Raw genomic sequence first — 14,192 nt, 5'->3', positions numbered from 1 at the left:
CTGTACCTTACTCCTTGAGACAGGCTCTCACTGAACCTGGAGCTGGGTTGGTGGTCAGGACACCCTAGTGCTTCTCCTTTCTTCCCACCCCGCAGTGCTGAGGGTACAGGTGGTCATAGCCAGGTTTTTATATGGGTTCTGTGGCTCCTTTTATGTCGGAAGTGTTCTTACCCACTGAACCATGTCCCCTGCCCCACAAATAGAATTTTACAGCTCTATAAAATTTTCTATACTTCATCATTAAAGAGAACAAGGAAGAGGATAAAGCTAAGACCCAGTAACAACCTCATGCCCGCCCCCCTCTCTATTTGAGACCCTCCTGCTTCAAAATGCTCAGTGTCCAAAAACTTGTTATGTAGTCTATGTTGGTTTCAAACTCTGAGAAATCCTTTTGCCTTAACCTTCCTCAGGTATAGGCATGTGCCACAATGCCCAAGATGAGGTTAGTTTTTGAACTCTGCATAAATGGGTGCTAATTAGTAAGTTTAGGCAACCCCATTCCTTGTGCCCTGTCCTAGCGGCTGTCTCTTTACTAGTAAGATTCATCCCAGCTATTGGTTGAAGTGCTGCATGTGCAACAAGTACAAATCATTTAATGTCACTAGTTAGATACAGCATTGCAAATCCTATTTATTTATTTATTTATTTATTTATTTATTTATTTATTTATTTATTTATTATGTATACAATATTCTGTCTGTGTGTATGCCTGAAAGCCAGAAGAGGGCACCAGACCTCATTACAGATGGTTGTGAGCCACCATGTGGTTGCTGGAAATTGAACTCAGGACCTTTGGAAGAGCAGGGAATGCTCTTAACCACTGAGCCATCTCTCCAGCTCCTGCAAATCCTTTTTAAACAAGAAGACATTTATAAAAATCAGATAAGTTCATTCATAGGGGTCTTAATTTGAATAACTGTTCTGTGGCCAAGAGGTTTCGAAATGCTAGCTAGCATCTAACTATGCCTGCCTTTTCTTTTCTATGCTTTACTTTTCATTGAAATAGCTTTATGTGCAAATATCCCCCTTGAGAAATGATTCTGTGTAAGTGGGGGAGCCAGCAACTTGAAGGACCCTCTTGGGATATTTGGCTCTCAGATGACATAGAACTCAGCAGTGCGGTCAGTCTGTGTTGGAAGTCACTGTTCTTGGATGGCCAGTGCTGGCGATTACAGTCTATCAGATTTCATTTCTGTTTGAATTGGGTTGAGTCGTATCTGGTATTCGTCTTTTCAAATGGTGTATAGATCAGCTATGGGATTCCCTGCTCTCTGTCCTTGAGCTTGTCTTAGCAGAGTAAGGTCTTACCTATCTCATCTTTCCTATAGTGGATGTTGATGTAGAAGATTATTATCCAGCTTTCCTGGACATGGTGCGGAGCCTGCTTGATGGCAACATAGACTCATCACAGTACGAAGATTCACTGAGAGAGATGTTCACCATTCACGCCTACATTGCTTTTACTATGGACAAACTAATCCAGAGCATCGTCAGACAGGTGAGAGGGTATGGTGGAGCCTAGACCACCAAGGGAAGGTGTCCTTACCTGAAAGTGGGTTAGGCAAACAAAAAGCAACATTTCTATGGGGAAAGGAAAACAGCTTAACCATGTAACCGTGTTTATAAATTATGTCTCTGAAAGGAAAGGACCAATTTTAAGGGAAGTATGTTGTGTGGCTTTTCCTGGGGAGACAATGAACAAACGTCTCTTTACCCCTTATGATGCACTGACAACAAACCAAAGAAATAGTTCTAATCAAGTCTAGCTTACTGAACTATTTATTATGTTTACGGTGGTTACTTAATGAACATAGGTAACCCAAAGGCAGCCACATCATTGAAAAGCCCAAAAGCCCACCATACGCATTCCAGCATGGCTGACAATTCATAGAAGTTCTTGAATTCTGCCAGTTCCTGAATAACCACTCTCTATTATTCTATATTTTACCGTGAGGCTTATGACTTGTTACCTCACATCTTGCTTCTCTGGTAGCTGCTGGTGTCTCCCAGACTTTGCCTTCTTTTTCTTTGTATCTTTGGATCTTCCATCTAGCTATATTCTGTCCTGCCATAAGCCAAAGCAGCTTCTTTATTAACCAATTAAAACTTATTCACAGTATATAGAAAGGTAACCCACATTACTTTTTTTTTTTTTTTTTTTTTTTTTTTTTTTTTTTTTTTGGTTTTTCGAGACAGGGTTTCTCTGTGGTTTTGGAGCCTGTCCTGGAACTCCCTTTGTAGACCAGGCAGGTCTCGAACTCACAGAGATCCGCCTGCCTCTGCCTCTGCCACCCGAGTGCTGGGATTAAAGGCGTGCGCCACCACCACCCGGCTATCCCACATTACTTGTGCACAACCAGAAGGCAGCTTGACCTATGAGAGAATGTCCTCTCCCCAGATACTGTTACTACTTTTATGGGAGGATTAGAAATTCAAGGTATTTCTCAGCTACATTCTAGGCCAACCTGGGATACATGAGACCTCATTGTGTATTGAGGGGTGTTATTCTATGTTTGCTTACTGAGCCTTGTATGTTTTATGTTCTTCCCAAGTCTGATGTTTCTGTTCAGAGGAAATAGCTGGACAACATCTGTTTCTCCTGTTAACAAAACACAACTCTTACAGCCTTGGATTTGGATCATATATTGTTCTGTGTTGTAGTAGTGTGACCCTCCTTAGAGCCTGTCCTAATGGCCATGGATAGAGTACATAGGGGTTCACCTAACATTTTTTAAGAAGAAAACATAGATGTAACATTGCCTTCTATTTGCCTTATTTAATATTAGAAGTCTTTTATAATGCCCTGCCTACCTCAATTATCTGAGACTGTGTATGGCTTGTAGTTGCTTTTACATTTTATTCTTGGGAATTTTAAATATGTGGAGTTGTTTGTTATAGGATCTCACAATATAGCATTGGCTGATCTTGAGCTAGTATTATTTCTGTGTCAGCTTCCTGAATACTGAGATTACAGGTGTGAGATGCCACACCCAGCCAATGTGATTCCTTCTAACCGAGTTATCCTTCTGACTGGGAGGTCTGTCATAGGTTTTCTGCTTCAGGGTTAGACTTCGTACTAGTATTTGAACTCCTAGGGGATCAGAGACATAAATGCTTTGATCTAGAAAGATAGAAAAAGCAAATTCTACCCAGGAGTCCACACTGCTTCAGTAGAGGAAAAGGCCGAGAGTTCCCTTGAGGAAAATACTAACTGTTGCAAAGAACCCTTGGTTTTTTCTTGGCTTTGGAAGGATACCGGCCTCTGAATGCTCACAGAATCTTGTTGGGATGGGTGAAGAAAGCTGCATGCATCTGAATCTTGTGTCTTACTGAAAGTTGTTAGTGAGACATCTCTGAAAATTGAAAAAGCTCCTCGGCCTTCCCTTTAAAGGGGTCTGTCTTGTTGGTGAGTGATAGTCAGCTATACTCATAATTTGAGAGACAAATCCCTATTGAGTTCTTAAATGTATATAAGTTACCAGCTCTGTTTCCCCCATATATATTTCTGCTTCCAAGCTTACTATTGGCTATAACTAGGAACAAACCGTTTTTCATAGTACTAACCCAGTATTTTTGAAAGAAAGCTGATAAAATTAACTTTTTATAAGCCCTCGGTTAATGTTTGAAATAGGATTAATTTACTTAGCAGAATCTGGTTATGAATTTGTGTGGTTAACACTATCAGTATACTTTTACAAACTGGAGAACAGGAGTTTCCTTCAGAAACCCAAATTCATGTGTCTTTAAAAGTGTATTCAAGCTTCTTGTCTTAGGGTTTTATTGCTGTGAAAGAGATACCACAACCACAGCAATTCTTTTTGGTGACAGGGTTTCTCTGTAGCTTTGGAGCCTGTCCTGGAACTCACTCTTATAGATCAGGCTGGCCTCGAACTCACAGAAATTCACCTGTCTCCCAAGTGCTGGGATTAAAGGCGTGCACCACCACTGCCCAGCCTTTTTATTATTATTACTATTATTTTAATTTTTTTCAAGACAGGATTTCTCTGTAGTTTTTGCTGTTTTGTATTTCGTTCTGTTAGATCGGGCTGGCCTTGAATTCACAGAGATCCACCTGCCTCTGTGTCCTGGGATTAAAGGCGTGCACCACCACCGCCCAACTCATAGCAACTCTTATAAAAGAAACATTTCATTGGGGCTGGCTTACAGTTTCAGAGGTTCAGTCCATTGTCCTCATGGCAAGAAGCATCGCAGCGTGTAAGCAGACATGGTCAGGTAGTTGGTCAGATTGGTCAGCAGGCAGCAGCAGAAGACTGTATTCCATACTGGGTGTAGCTTAAGCAAATGAGATCTCAAAGCCTCATTCCACAGTGACACACTTCTTCCAGCAAGGCCACCCACACCTAATAGTGCCACTCCCTATGGGCCAAACATTCCTGCACATGAGTCTATGGGGCCATTCCTATTCAAACCACCCCACTTGTCATAACTCTTCAGGGAATAGAGAGGTTTTTTTTTGTTTTTTTTTTACTTCTTGGTCCCCTGGAGTTCAATTCTGGTTGAACAAGTTTCAAGGTCAGGCCATACATTTGTCTTACCCTTTTCAGGTTGGAACTTTAGTTAGCTGAATTGATAGAGTTAATTCCCAAGCATACATGAAGCCCTGGGTTGGATCTCCAACACTCCATAAAGTGGGTATGGTAACATGCTTATAATCTCAGCAGTTTGAAAGAGGAGGCAGGAAGACCAAAAGTTGGTCATCTTCAGCTATATTATAGGAAGTTCAAGACCAGATTGATACATAAGACCTTGTCTCAAAAACAAGGAGGGGTTAATTCTTAAGTAGGCAGTCTCAGATCCCTTGTGATAGAGCTCAAATATGCCATAATGTGAGGGCCTGACAAGGGAAGCATCCCTTTATCCTTGAATCGTCATTCTCGTGTTTCTCTGCATTGGACATATGCCTTCTCCAGCCCTCTTGAGACTTGAGCACCTCTGGCCTTGGTGCTGAAGCTTTTCAATGCAGGTGTTTCTCTATTTAAAAAAGAAGAAAAATTACTTTTTTAAAAATAAAAATGAATCCTCAAAACTATCCCTACAACATTTCAGGTTACTAGATGAATGTCTTAATGTGGGTGTGAGTATACTTGCTGCCGGTTGTGTCTGGATTTATAGTGCTTCCTTTTCCAAAGATTCTGAGAGGCCAGAAACCTAAAAGAGGATATGAACAGGGACTCAGTCCACTTTAACAAGGTTTAAGCCGGGCAGTGGTGGCGCATGCCTTTAATCCCAGCACTGGGGGGGGGGGGGGGGCAGAGGCAGGCGGATCTCTGTGAGTTCGAGACCAGCGTGGTCTACAAGAGTTAGTTCCAGGACAGGCTCCAAAACCACTGAGAAACCCTGTCTCGAAAAACAAAAAAAAACAAAAACAAGGTTTAAGCCAGCAGGGTGAGTCTTCATGGAACAGAGAGTTCATGTCTTAGATAAACTTTTACCTTGCTCCTCTTTCTCCCCCACTTAAAACTTGTGAAGCTTTTACTGTGCTCCCAGGTCAACTTCAATGGTAATGTCCAGATCGTTTATACTTCAAAAATCAGATCTTCCTAAAAGTAGAATGGCTTAGTGGCTATGACAGCATAAGAATGACTAAGTAAAATAGATAAATCAATATTGAAATTATCATTTATGCTTTCTGTTTCTAGGGCTTGGTCAGTTTGGTGTTAGGGACTAAACTCAAGGCCTTGTATTGTTAGGCAAGCCCTCTACCACTAAGCTATATATACCCCAGTCCTAACATATTTTGCTCTGTTATTTTTATGGGTAGGGTTTCATTTCACTTGTGAGAGTTACTGTTTTTACATTTATTTAAGTATTTTGTATATTATGTGTCATGTGGATATGTGAAGGTCAGGGGAATAGCTTATGGGTGTGTGTTCTCTTCTTCCACCATGTGGATTTCAGGGGTTAAACTCAGGATATCAAGCTTGAAGTCAATCAACTTTACCCTTGGAGTCATCTAGGAGAATTTTGATTTCATAGTAAGAATAGTGAGGAAAATCAAAACAGAAATAGTGGGGTGGGTATGTTGCCCATTATTGTAGCAAGCACTTGTCTAGCGTGTGTCATGGTCAGGGTTTGCCCACAGGGTGCATTAACTTTCTAGGGCTGTTAACATAAGCCACTAGGTCTAGTAAGCCTCCTGTAATCCTCCGTTAAGAGAAAGGTTAACAATTTTCAACCACATGATTAAGGCAAAGGGTGTAACCTTTTATGGTTCTGGGTTTAATTTAACCCAATCTTGGGGGTAAAAAAAAATTAAAGAATTAACATGCACAATTTAAGGATTATACTTCTGCCAGGTGTAGACTGGCCAGTGGACTGATGGTGAGAAAGTTGGCCTTGGGTTAGGAACTTGACTTCTAGTTTCAGCTCTGCTCATTAGGTGAGCTGCTGGGGGAAGGTGGCGAGGAGAAGGGTCTCTACATAGCCCTACCTGTTCTGGAACTCACTCTGTAGACCAGACTGGTCTTGAACTCAAAAGTGATCCACATACCTCACATACCTCTGCCTCCTGAGTGCTGGGATCAAAGACATGGGCCACCCCACGTGGCTTATACAGCAACCTTTTTGTTATTGTTTTGTTTTTCTTTTTTTTGAGACTGTGTTTCTTGTAGCTTTGGAGCCCGTCCTGTAGCTCTTGTAGACCATGCTGGCCTTGAATTCACAGAGATCACGCTTCCCGCGTGCTGGGATTAAAAGTGTGTGCCACCACCACCTGGCCATACTGCAACTTTTTCAGTTTTAGGTTTTGTACAAGGATTAGGAATCCTGCCGGGCGGTGGCTAGAGGATAGGAAAAGAGCTTTCCTCGCTCACCACTGGTCTGTTCTTCGTTCCAGCTACAGCACATTGTCAGCGATGAGGTCTGTGTGCAGGTTACTGACCTTTACTTGGCAGAAAACAATAATGGAGCCACTGGAGGCCAGCTGAACAGTCAGACATCAAGGAGCCTTCTGGAATCAACATACCAGAGGAAAGCAGAGCAGCTTATGTCAGATGAGAACTGCTTTAAGGTAGGAGCTGCTACTGAAGCTGATCTCTAAAACCAAGTCTCCTTTGGACAGTCTACTTTGATCCTTTCCTGCCATTCATTCGCTCACTCGTGTTTGTGTGTTTGTGTGTGTATGTGTGTGTGTGTATATGTATGTGCTCAGCAGGAGCTGTACACTGTACAGGTTTTGTGCCCCTCCCCTTTTTTATATACTCTGTCTCATTGGCCTTGAGCTCACTGAGTTTATTTTTTGGGCTGGCTGTCTCTCCAGTGCTGTGCTTATGAGCCAGAGTTGTGCATAAGTATTGGGAATCAAACCAGATCCCCGTGCTTCTTTGGCACCAAGCATCTTACCAACTGAGCTGAGAGTCCCAGTTACTTTTACTGCATTTAAAACAAAACAGTAAAATAAACAAAAAACAAGCTTCCTTAATCTCAGCTTTTAAAAAATTACAATGCTTTGTAAATATTTTTTGGAAAATGTTTATGTGTAAAAATCAATGGACCATTGTCCTGCTAGCCCAACAGAATATTCTTTTTAATTTCTTTTCAATTTTTTCTTTTCATTTTTAATGTTTGTAAATTTCTTGCGTGAATACCATGTTTACATCATGTCTACCCCTTTCTTTTCTCCGTCAAATTTCTCCTGTGTTCCCTTCCGACTTGCTTTCAGATTCATGGCCTCTTCTTTAATGTTCACTGTCATGTATGTATACAACCCACGGAGTTCATTTGGTGGTGTTCATATGTACATATATTTAGGACTGACACCTGGGGTAACCTATTGGGGCTTGTCACTGGAGAAAATAGGTTCTCCCTCTCTCAGCAGCCAGTGACTACCTGTATCTCTTCATCTAATGGTGGGCCTTTGTGAAATTTCCCTTCCACGTTGGAATATCAGCTCATGTCATGCAGGTCTTAATAACCCTATTTTTGAGATTTCGTGGATGTGGCTTCCCTGTTATGTCTAGAAGACACTATCTTGAAACAGATGTCTTGGTCTTCTGGCTCTTAAAATCTTTGTGACTCTACTCTTTCCTGAGCCTTAAGTATTGGAGATATATCAGCAGCTTTTCAATAGCCTCATCTTTTTCTTTGGTATAAAATCTTATCATTTTAATGCCTTTCCACCGACATTATGACAGTCTAGGTGTATAGCCTTGGGAATTTTGTTTTATGTGTTTACGGTCTTCTTCTGTTTTCAGCTAATGTTCATTCAGAGTCAAGGCCAGGTTCAACTGACCATTGAGCTTTTGGACACAGAAGAGGAGAATTCAGATGACCCTGTGGAAGCAGAGGTATGGACAAGTATATCTCACATAGAGCTTGCCTAGTTGCTCTGAATTCTTGGGAGCCGTAGCTCTGTAGGGTTTCTGTGATTATATTTTTAGGATTTACTTTTTATTTTATTTTACTTATTTTTGAGAGAGGGTCTCTCTGTGTACTCCTGGCTTTCCTAGAACTTGCTCTGTAGACTAGTCTGACCTCAAACTCAGAAATCTACCTGCCTCTGCCCCCCAAGTATTGAAATGAAAAGTATGCGCCGCTATTGCCTGGTGAGCCCAGGAATTTTTAACTGAGGGAATATATTATCATTGGTCCGCAATGGTAATATAAGTAGGGGCCAGGCCACATAGATGATGTTTGGGAGAATAAGAAGAGACCATTTGGCTTATGTTTGTCAGAACTTTACTTTTTTTCAAGAGGTGTCAGTATTCCAATTATTAGTGTGGAATGTATCAATGACACTGTTTTGCAGTTTCTACAGATTTATTTTTGATAACTATCTCAAATGTGCTATCTTGTTGGCTAATAGCGTTTAAGTAATAAGCATGTTCTTTAGGGAAAATGGTGTTACTTTTTATTTTCACAGTTCTGGGGTTCAAAGGCAAACTCTTTACCACTGAGCTATAATCTGAGTGATTACCCCCCCCCCCCCCCCCCGGGCCTTCATTGACCTCAAGTTTGCAGTCCCTCCTGTGTTAGTCTCCCAGGTGCTAGAATTACTTTTGTATACTATCACACTAGGCTATTTTGTTCTTAAAATCTATAGTCTTTGGATAGTTTGTGGTAGGATTAGACTCATGTAGCTATTTTTATGATCTTTCTCTTACATTTGTCTTCCTAGCGTTGGTCAGACTACGTGGAGCGATACATGAGTTCTGATACTACATCTCCTGAACTTCGAGAACATCTGGCACAGAAACCAGTATTTCTCCCAAGGCAAGTCTGCAGAGTCACCTCTGGTGGTGCTACATACTGTTCACAGCATGGAGGGGGCAGATGGAGGGCAGATTGAGAGTCTTGTTTTCCTAAATTGTTCATCTGTTATGTCTGCTGAGGATGGTATTAGAGCATTTGCTGCCTTACCTGTAAAATCTCCAACATTCAAGAGGCGAGAACACTAGAGAACCTGTGGTCCTCACTCCGTCGGGTAGAGTGTGTGTGTCCATGGATCAGTGATTCACTAGCATGACTCAGCATGCAGCCATACTCAGAACTCCAGTTGTCACAAGAAAATACAGAACAGAATCAGCAAAAGGAAAAGGCTTCTAAGAGTCCTCTCCAGCAGAGTCACATAGGACAAGTCCTATAATACCTCCAAACCATCACTGTGTTTGGGGCTCTGCCTCCCAGAGAAGCTCATTGGACTGGATGCCAGGCGTTTTATTGAGGTTGACGTGTAGGCACACCATTGATCCCCGCACAGAGGAGGCAGAGGCAGGCAGATCCCTGGGTTCGAGGCAAGTCTGGTCTATAGAACAAATTCCAAGACAGCCAAGGATACATACAGAAACCCTGTCTTTACCTTGAAGGGGGGAAAAATAGAGACCGTCTTCATGACATGTACCAAAATTCCAGACAGAAGAATAAACATTTTAGATTCATTGAACCACTTTTGTAGTTTTGGGGATGATAGAAAGGGCCTCCAAATCTCTTGTAGCCGCTCTGTAATTCTTTTCTGTTTAGAACTTTAAATTTTTCCCCATATACATACAAGTTTAATGCTAATCCTCTGATTTTGAAAACTATTTTAGAAGTAGAAATTGGATAGATGAGCCAGTTATGTGGTTTATACCAGTGATCATGGAATTGGAAAATTCTAGCACAAGGGTTGCTGGGATTTCAAGACTAGCCTGGGCTATACAATACAACCCTTCCATATAAATCAGAATTCTCTAGGGGAACAGAACTTAGAGAATAAATGTATTTAGAAAGGGGATTTATTAGAATTGCTATTGGGCTGTGGTCCAGTTAATACAACAGTAGCTGGCTATGAATGGAAGGTCCAAGAATCCAGTAGTTGTTTGGTCCACTTGGCTGAGTGTCTCAGCTGTCTTCAGTATAAGTCAGAATTTCAAAGAAGTAGGCTCTAATGCCAGTGAAGGAATATACTTGATAGCAAAGCAATAGAAAGCAGGCAAGGAGTAAAAGCTTCCTTTTCATTTCATATAGGTCTCCATCAGTGTGGCCCAGATCAGTTATGGAGCTTCCAGTTCAAAAGATCTGGATTAAAGGGGTGTCTTCCCACCCCAAAGATCCTGGATTAGAAGTAAATCTTTCTACTTTAAGCAAAAGTCTCTCGCGGGTATATCTTCCGTGTTTTAGGTTTTAGTTAATTCCAGATTAGTCAAGCTGACAAGGACATCATACCCATTATTTTCTCTTAAAACTGAGAGCAAAATCTCTATTTTAGAGCCAGCCATGATGGCCTATGCCTTTAATCCCAGCACTTAGGAGGCAGAGGCAGGTGGATCTCGGATTTCAAGGCTAGTCTGGTCTACAGAACAAGTTCCAGGACAGGCAGGTCTACACAGAGTGAAACCCTCAAAAAAAGTCTCCAAAAAAAAGACATAAAACCCAACCCCTCAAATTCCTAAACACTGTATTCAAGGATGACCGGCTTCGTCTCAGCACACAGAGAAAAGGGTTTCCCAGGTTCTGTACTCAGCGGTCTGCGTAGCTGGCTTTGAGCATTTGCCAGGCATTTCTCAGCAGGGTGGAGATCAACCCTATATCATCTTGTCATGTCACATTTTAAGATTTATTTGGTTGGTTTCTGTTTTCAGACAGGGTCTCAGTATAGAGTTTTGGTGGCCTGAAATTCACAGAACTCTCTGCCTTTGTCTCCAAGTGCTTGGATTAAAGGTGTGCACCACAGTTTTCAAATACTTGACAATAAAAATTGTTTCCCAGGGGCTAGAAAGGTGGCTCAGTGGTTACTACAAGCACTTGTTCTTACAGACTACCTGGGTTCACTTCCCAGCATTTACATGGTGGTTTACAACCATCCATAACTCGAGTTCCAGAGAATGTCCTCTTCTGACCTCAGGCACCTGGTACTAATATGGTGCGTTAACATACATACATACATACATACATACATACATACATACATACATACGTGGGATCAAAACCCTCATACAACTTTTTAATTTTTAAATATTTTAAAAGTATGTTTTCCTTTAATCTGGTTAGGAAATGGAAATAGTTGGTAGAAATTTTTCTTAATATGATTTATTTAACATTTAAAGGCAAAATAGTTTTCATTCACAAATATAAGAACCACATAACATTAAACCATTATTGTACAGCCATTTTAATTTAAATCTGATTTAAAAGAGAAAATGGGGGCTGGAGAGATGGCTCAGATGTTAAGAGCATTGCCTGCTCTTCCAAAGGTCCTGAGTTCAGTTCCCAGCAACCACATGGTGGCTCACAATCATCTGTAATGGGATCTGGTGCCCTCTTCTGGCCTGCAGGCATACACACAGACAGAATATTATATACATACTAAATAAATAAATAAATAATTTTTTTTAAAAAAAAAGAGAGAAAATGGATGTGTAGAATAATTTTACAGATTTTTATTTTTAATTATGTGTATAGTGTATATTCACATGAATGCAGGTGATCACGGAAGCCAGAGATGTCAGATCCCCTGGTTGCCATAAATGCTGAGAGTTGAACTCAGGTCCTCTGGAAGAGCAGGAAGTGCTCTTAACTGCTGAGCCATTTCTTTAGCCCTTTATTTTTTATTTTTATTTAATTTATTTTGAGACCGGGTCTCACTATGTAACCTTGGCTGGCCTAGAACTTGTTTAGACCAGGCTGGCCTGGAACCTGCAGAGATCTGCCTGCCTCCGTCTCTGGAGTAGAGGGATTAAAGGTGTGAGCCCCCACACTGGCCCATGAGAGTAATTTTAAAGTTGGTTACTTCACCTCTTGAGTCTGGGTCTTGTGGCATATGTATATAGTACTCTAGAAGCAGAGGCGGGAAGACCCTGAGTTTCAGCAATATAGTTAGACTTTATCTCAGGATTTTTTTTTTAAAGAATTACATAATAAAGACATTAAGAAAACTGATTAGTGGTCAAACAGCAAATATAAATCAGTTAACAAGGGTCCAACTTCATCTTCCATGTAACTTATTAGCTTTTTTTTTTTCTAAAGAGCAGATTAATTCAAGCTTTTTCTTCTATATCTACTGGTTTATATTTCCATCTAAAATTAATATTTGAATTGAACACAGTAATTGTTCATTTTTCTCTTGAAGTTTAAAGCTCACCAAGTGATTTAGACAAACATTAGTTTATAGTCCATTACTTATGAACTTCATAACGTACTAGATAATGTTTTTCTAAGTATATAATATAGGCAAAAATACAAAAGAATAAATTTAGTTTATTTCTCTAATTTAAAATACAAAGTAAATATTGATGAATTTAGTCTCAATACCCTTTTACAAAGAAAAGCAGAATAAACATAACTTTGGGATTTTGATACAGGTCTCTTATGTAGACCTGGTTGTCCTGGAACTCACTCTGTAGACCAGGCTGGTCTCTACCTTCCAGATGCTGGGATTAAAGCTGTGTGTCACCACACCTAGCAAAGTAGGACTTTTAGAAGAGCCAGGTTTTAGTTGACAGTGATTTGTCTTCAGCTGAGGAGGTAGGTATGATCTGGTTTGTGCATGTATCGTAGAGCACCTGTTGAAGCCAAAGGACAGTTAACTTGTGTGAGTTGGTTCTTTACTTCCACCATGGGATTGAATGCCATCTGATGTGCCTTCCAGCCAGGGCTAAGCCAGCTCACCAGCCCGACTCCTTGTCTTTGGGGCCTTTGTGCATTCTTAGGGCTTGAGTTCCCAAAACACTTTTATTCATTGTGATCATGCTAATTGCATTTGCCAGATTAGAGATTAAAACTGAAAGATGGGCTGGGTGGTGGTGACGGCTCACGCCTTTAATCCCAGCTCTCGGGAGAGAGAAGCAGGCAGATCTCTATGAGTTTGAGGCCAGCTTGGTCTACAGAGTGAGTTTTGGGACAGTCTCCAAAGCTACAGAAAAACCCTGTCTTGAAAACAAAACAAACAAAAACCCAGCCAATGCTTAGAGGCATAGAGTTCTGAGTTTGGCTCCAAGGCTATACAAAGCAGGCATGGTGGTGCATAACTGAATTCCAGCACTTACACAGGAAGATCAGAAGTGATGTCATTCTTAGAAGCCAGACACTGTCTTAAACAAACATAAAAGCAAGATATGAAGCCCCACTATGTTTTCCTAAATGATCTTACTGCAAAGCTAATTTAAAACAAAGTTTACAAGCCTTTTTTTAATATAAATAAAGAAATTATAAGCCGGGCGGTGGTGGCGCACGCCTTTAATCCCAGCACTCGGGAGGCAGAGGCAAGCGGATCTCTGTGAGTTCGAGACCAGCCTGGTCTACAGAGCTAGTTCCAGGACAGGCTCCAAAGCCACAGAGAAACCCTGTCTCGAAAAACCAAAAAAAAAAAAAAAAAAAAGAAATTATAGCCTCACTTGTATATAGAGCTGTAGATTATTTTCAGGCTTTTTGGACTGTGGTGGGTCCTGTTCTTTGACAAGTATTTTCCAAGTGGGTGGACCATATGGTAGAAAAATGCTTGTTGAACATGCTTGATAGATCTGAATTCCTACTCAGAATCCATGGTGGAAGGAGAGCAGATTCCCAAACCTCGTCCTCTGACTCCACACATGTGTGCAAGCATTTGTGTGCACACACACGCTTTTAAGTTTTTAAAAAAGACTTTGCAAGTGGTAATATGCAGTGTCTATGAGCTTTATAGGACATTAGCAAACACTGTGGTTTGTCTTGTGCCTTGAGTAAATTGTTTTCATAGATGATTAATTATTTGGGAGGCA

The 14,192-nt window shown here is 40.9% G+C and overlaps 1 protein-coding gene across 1 annotated transcript in view; it reads left to right on the top strand.

The window, feature by feature from the left end:
* Sin3a (SIN3 transcription regulator family member A) overlaps positions 1–14,192 on the top strand; it is a 53,785-nt gene that overhangs the window by 36,062 nt on the left and 3,531 nt on the right. Inside the window, exons 16-19 of the mRNA XM_075965808.1 lie at positions 1,329–1,498; positions 6,857–7,030; positions 8,214–8,306; positions 9,137–9,231. Of these exons, the coding sequence (XP_075821923.1) occupies positions 1,329–1,498; positions 6,857–7,030; positions 8,214–8,306; positions 9,137–9,231 (532 nt within the window). The remainder of the gene's footprint in view (positions 1–1,328; positions 1,499–6,856; positions 7,031–8,213; positions 8,307–9,136; positions 9,232–14,192) is intronic.

The sequence above is a fragment of the Microtus pennsylvanicus genome, chromosome 3 (genome assembly GCF_037038515.1).
Source record: "Microtus pennsylvanicus isolate mMicPen1 chromosome 3, mMicPen1.hap1, whole genome shotgun sequence".
In the NCBI taxonomy this organism is placed as follows: Eukaryota; Metazoa; Chordata; class Mammalia; order Rodentia; family Cricetidae; genus Microtus; species Microtus pennsylvanicus.
The sequence above is the reverse complement of the archived record's forward strand: the minus strand, read 5'-3'. Positions and strand labels throughout refer to the sequence as shown.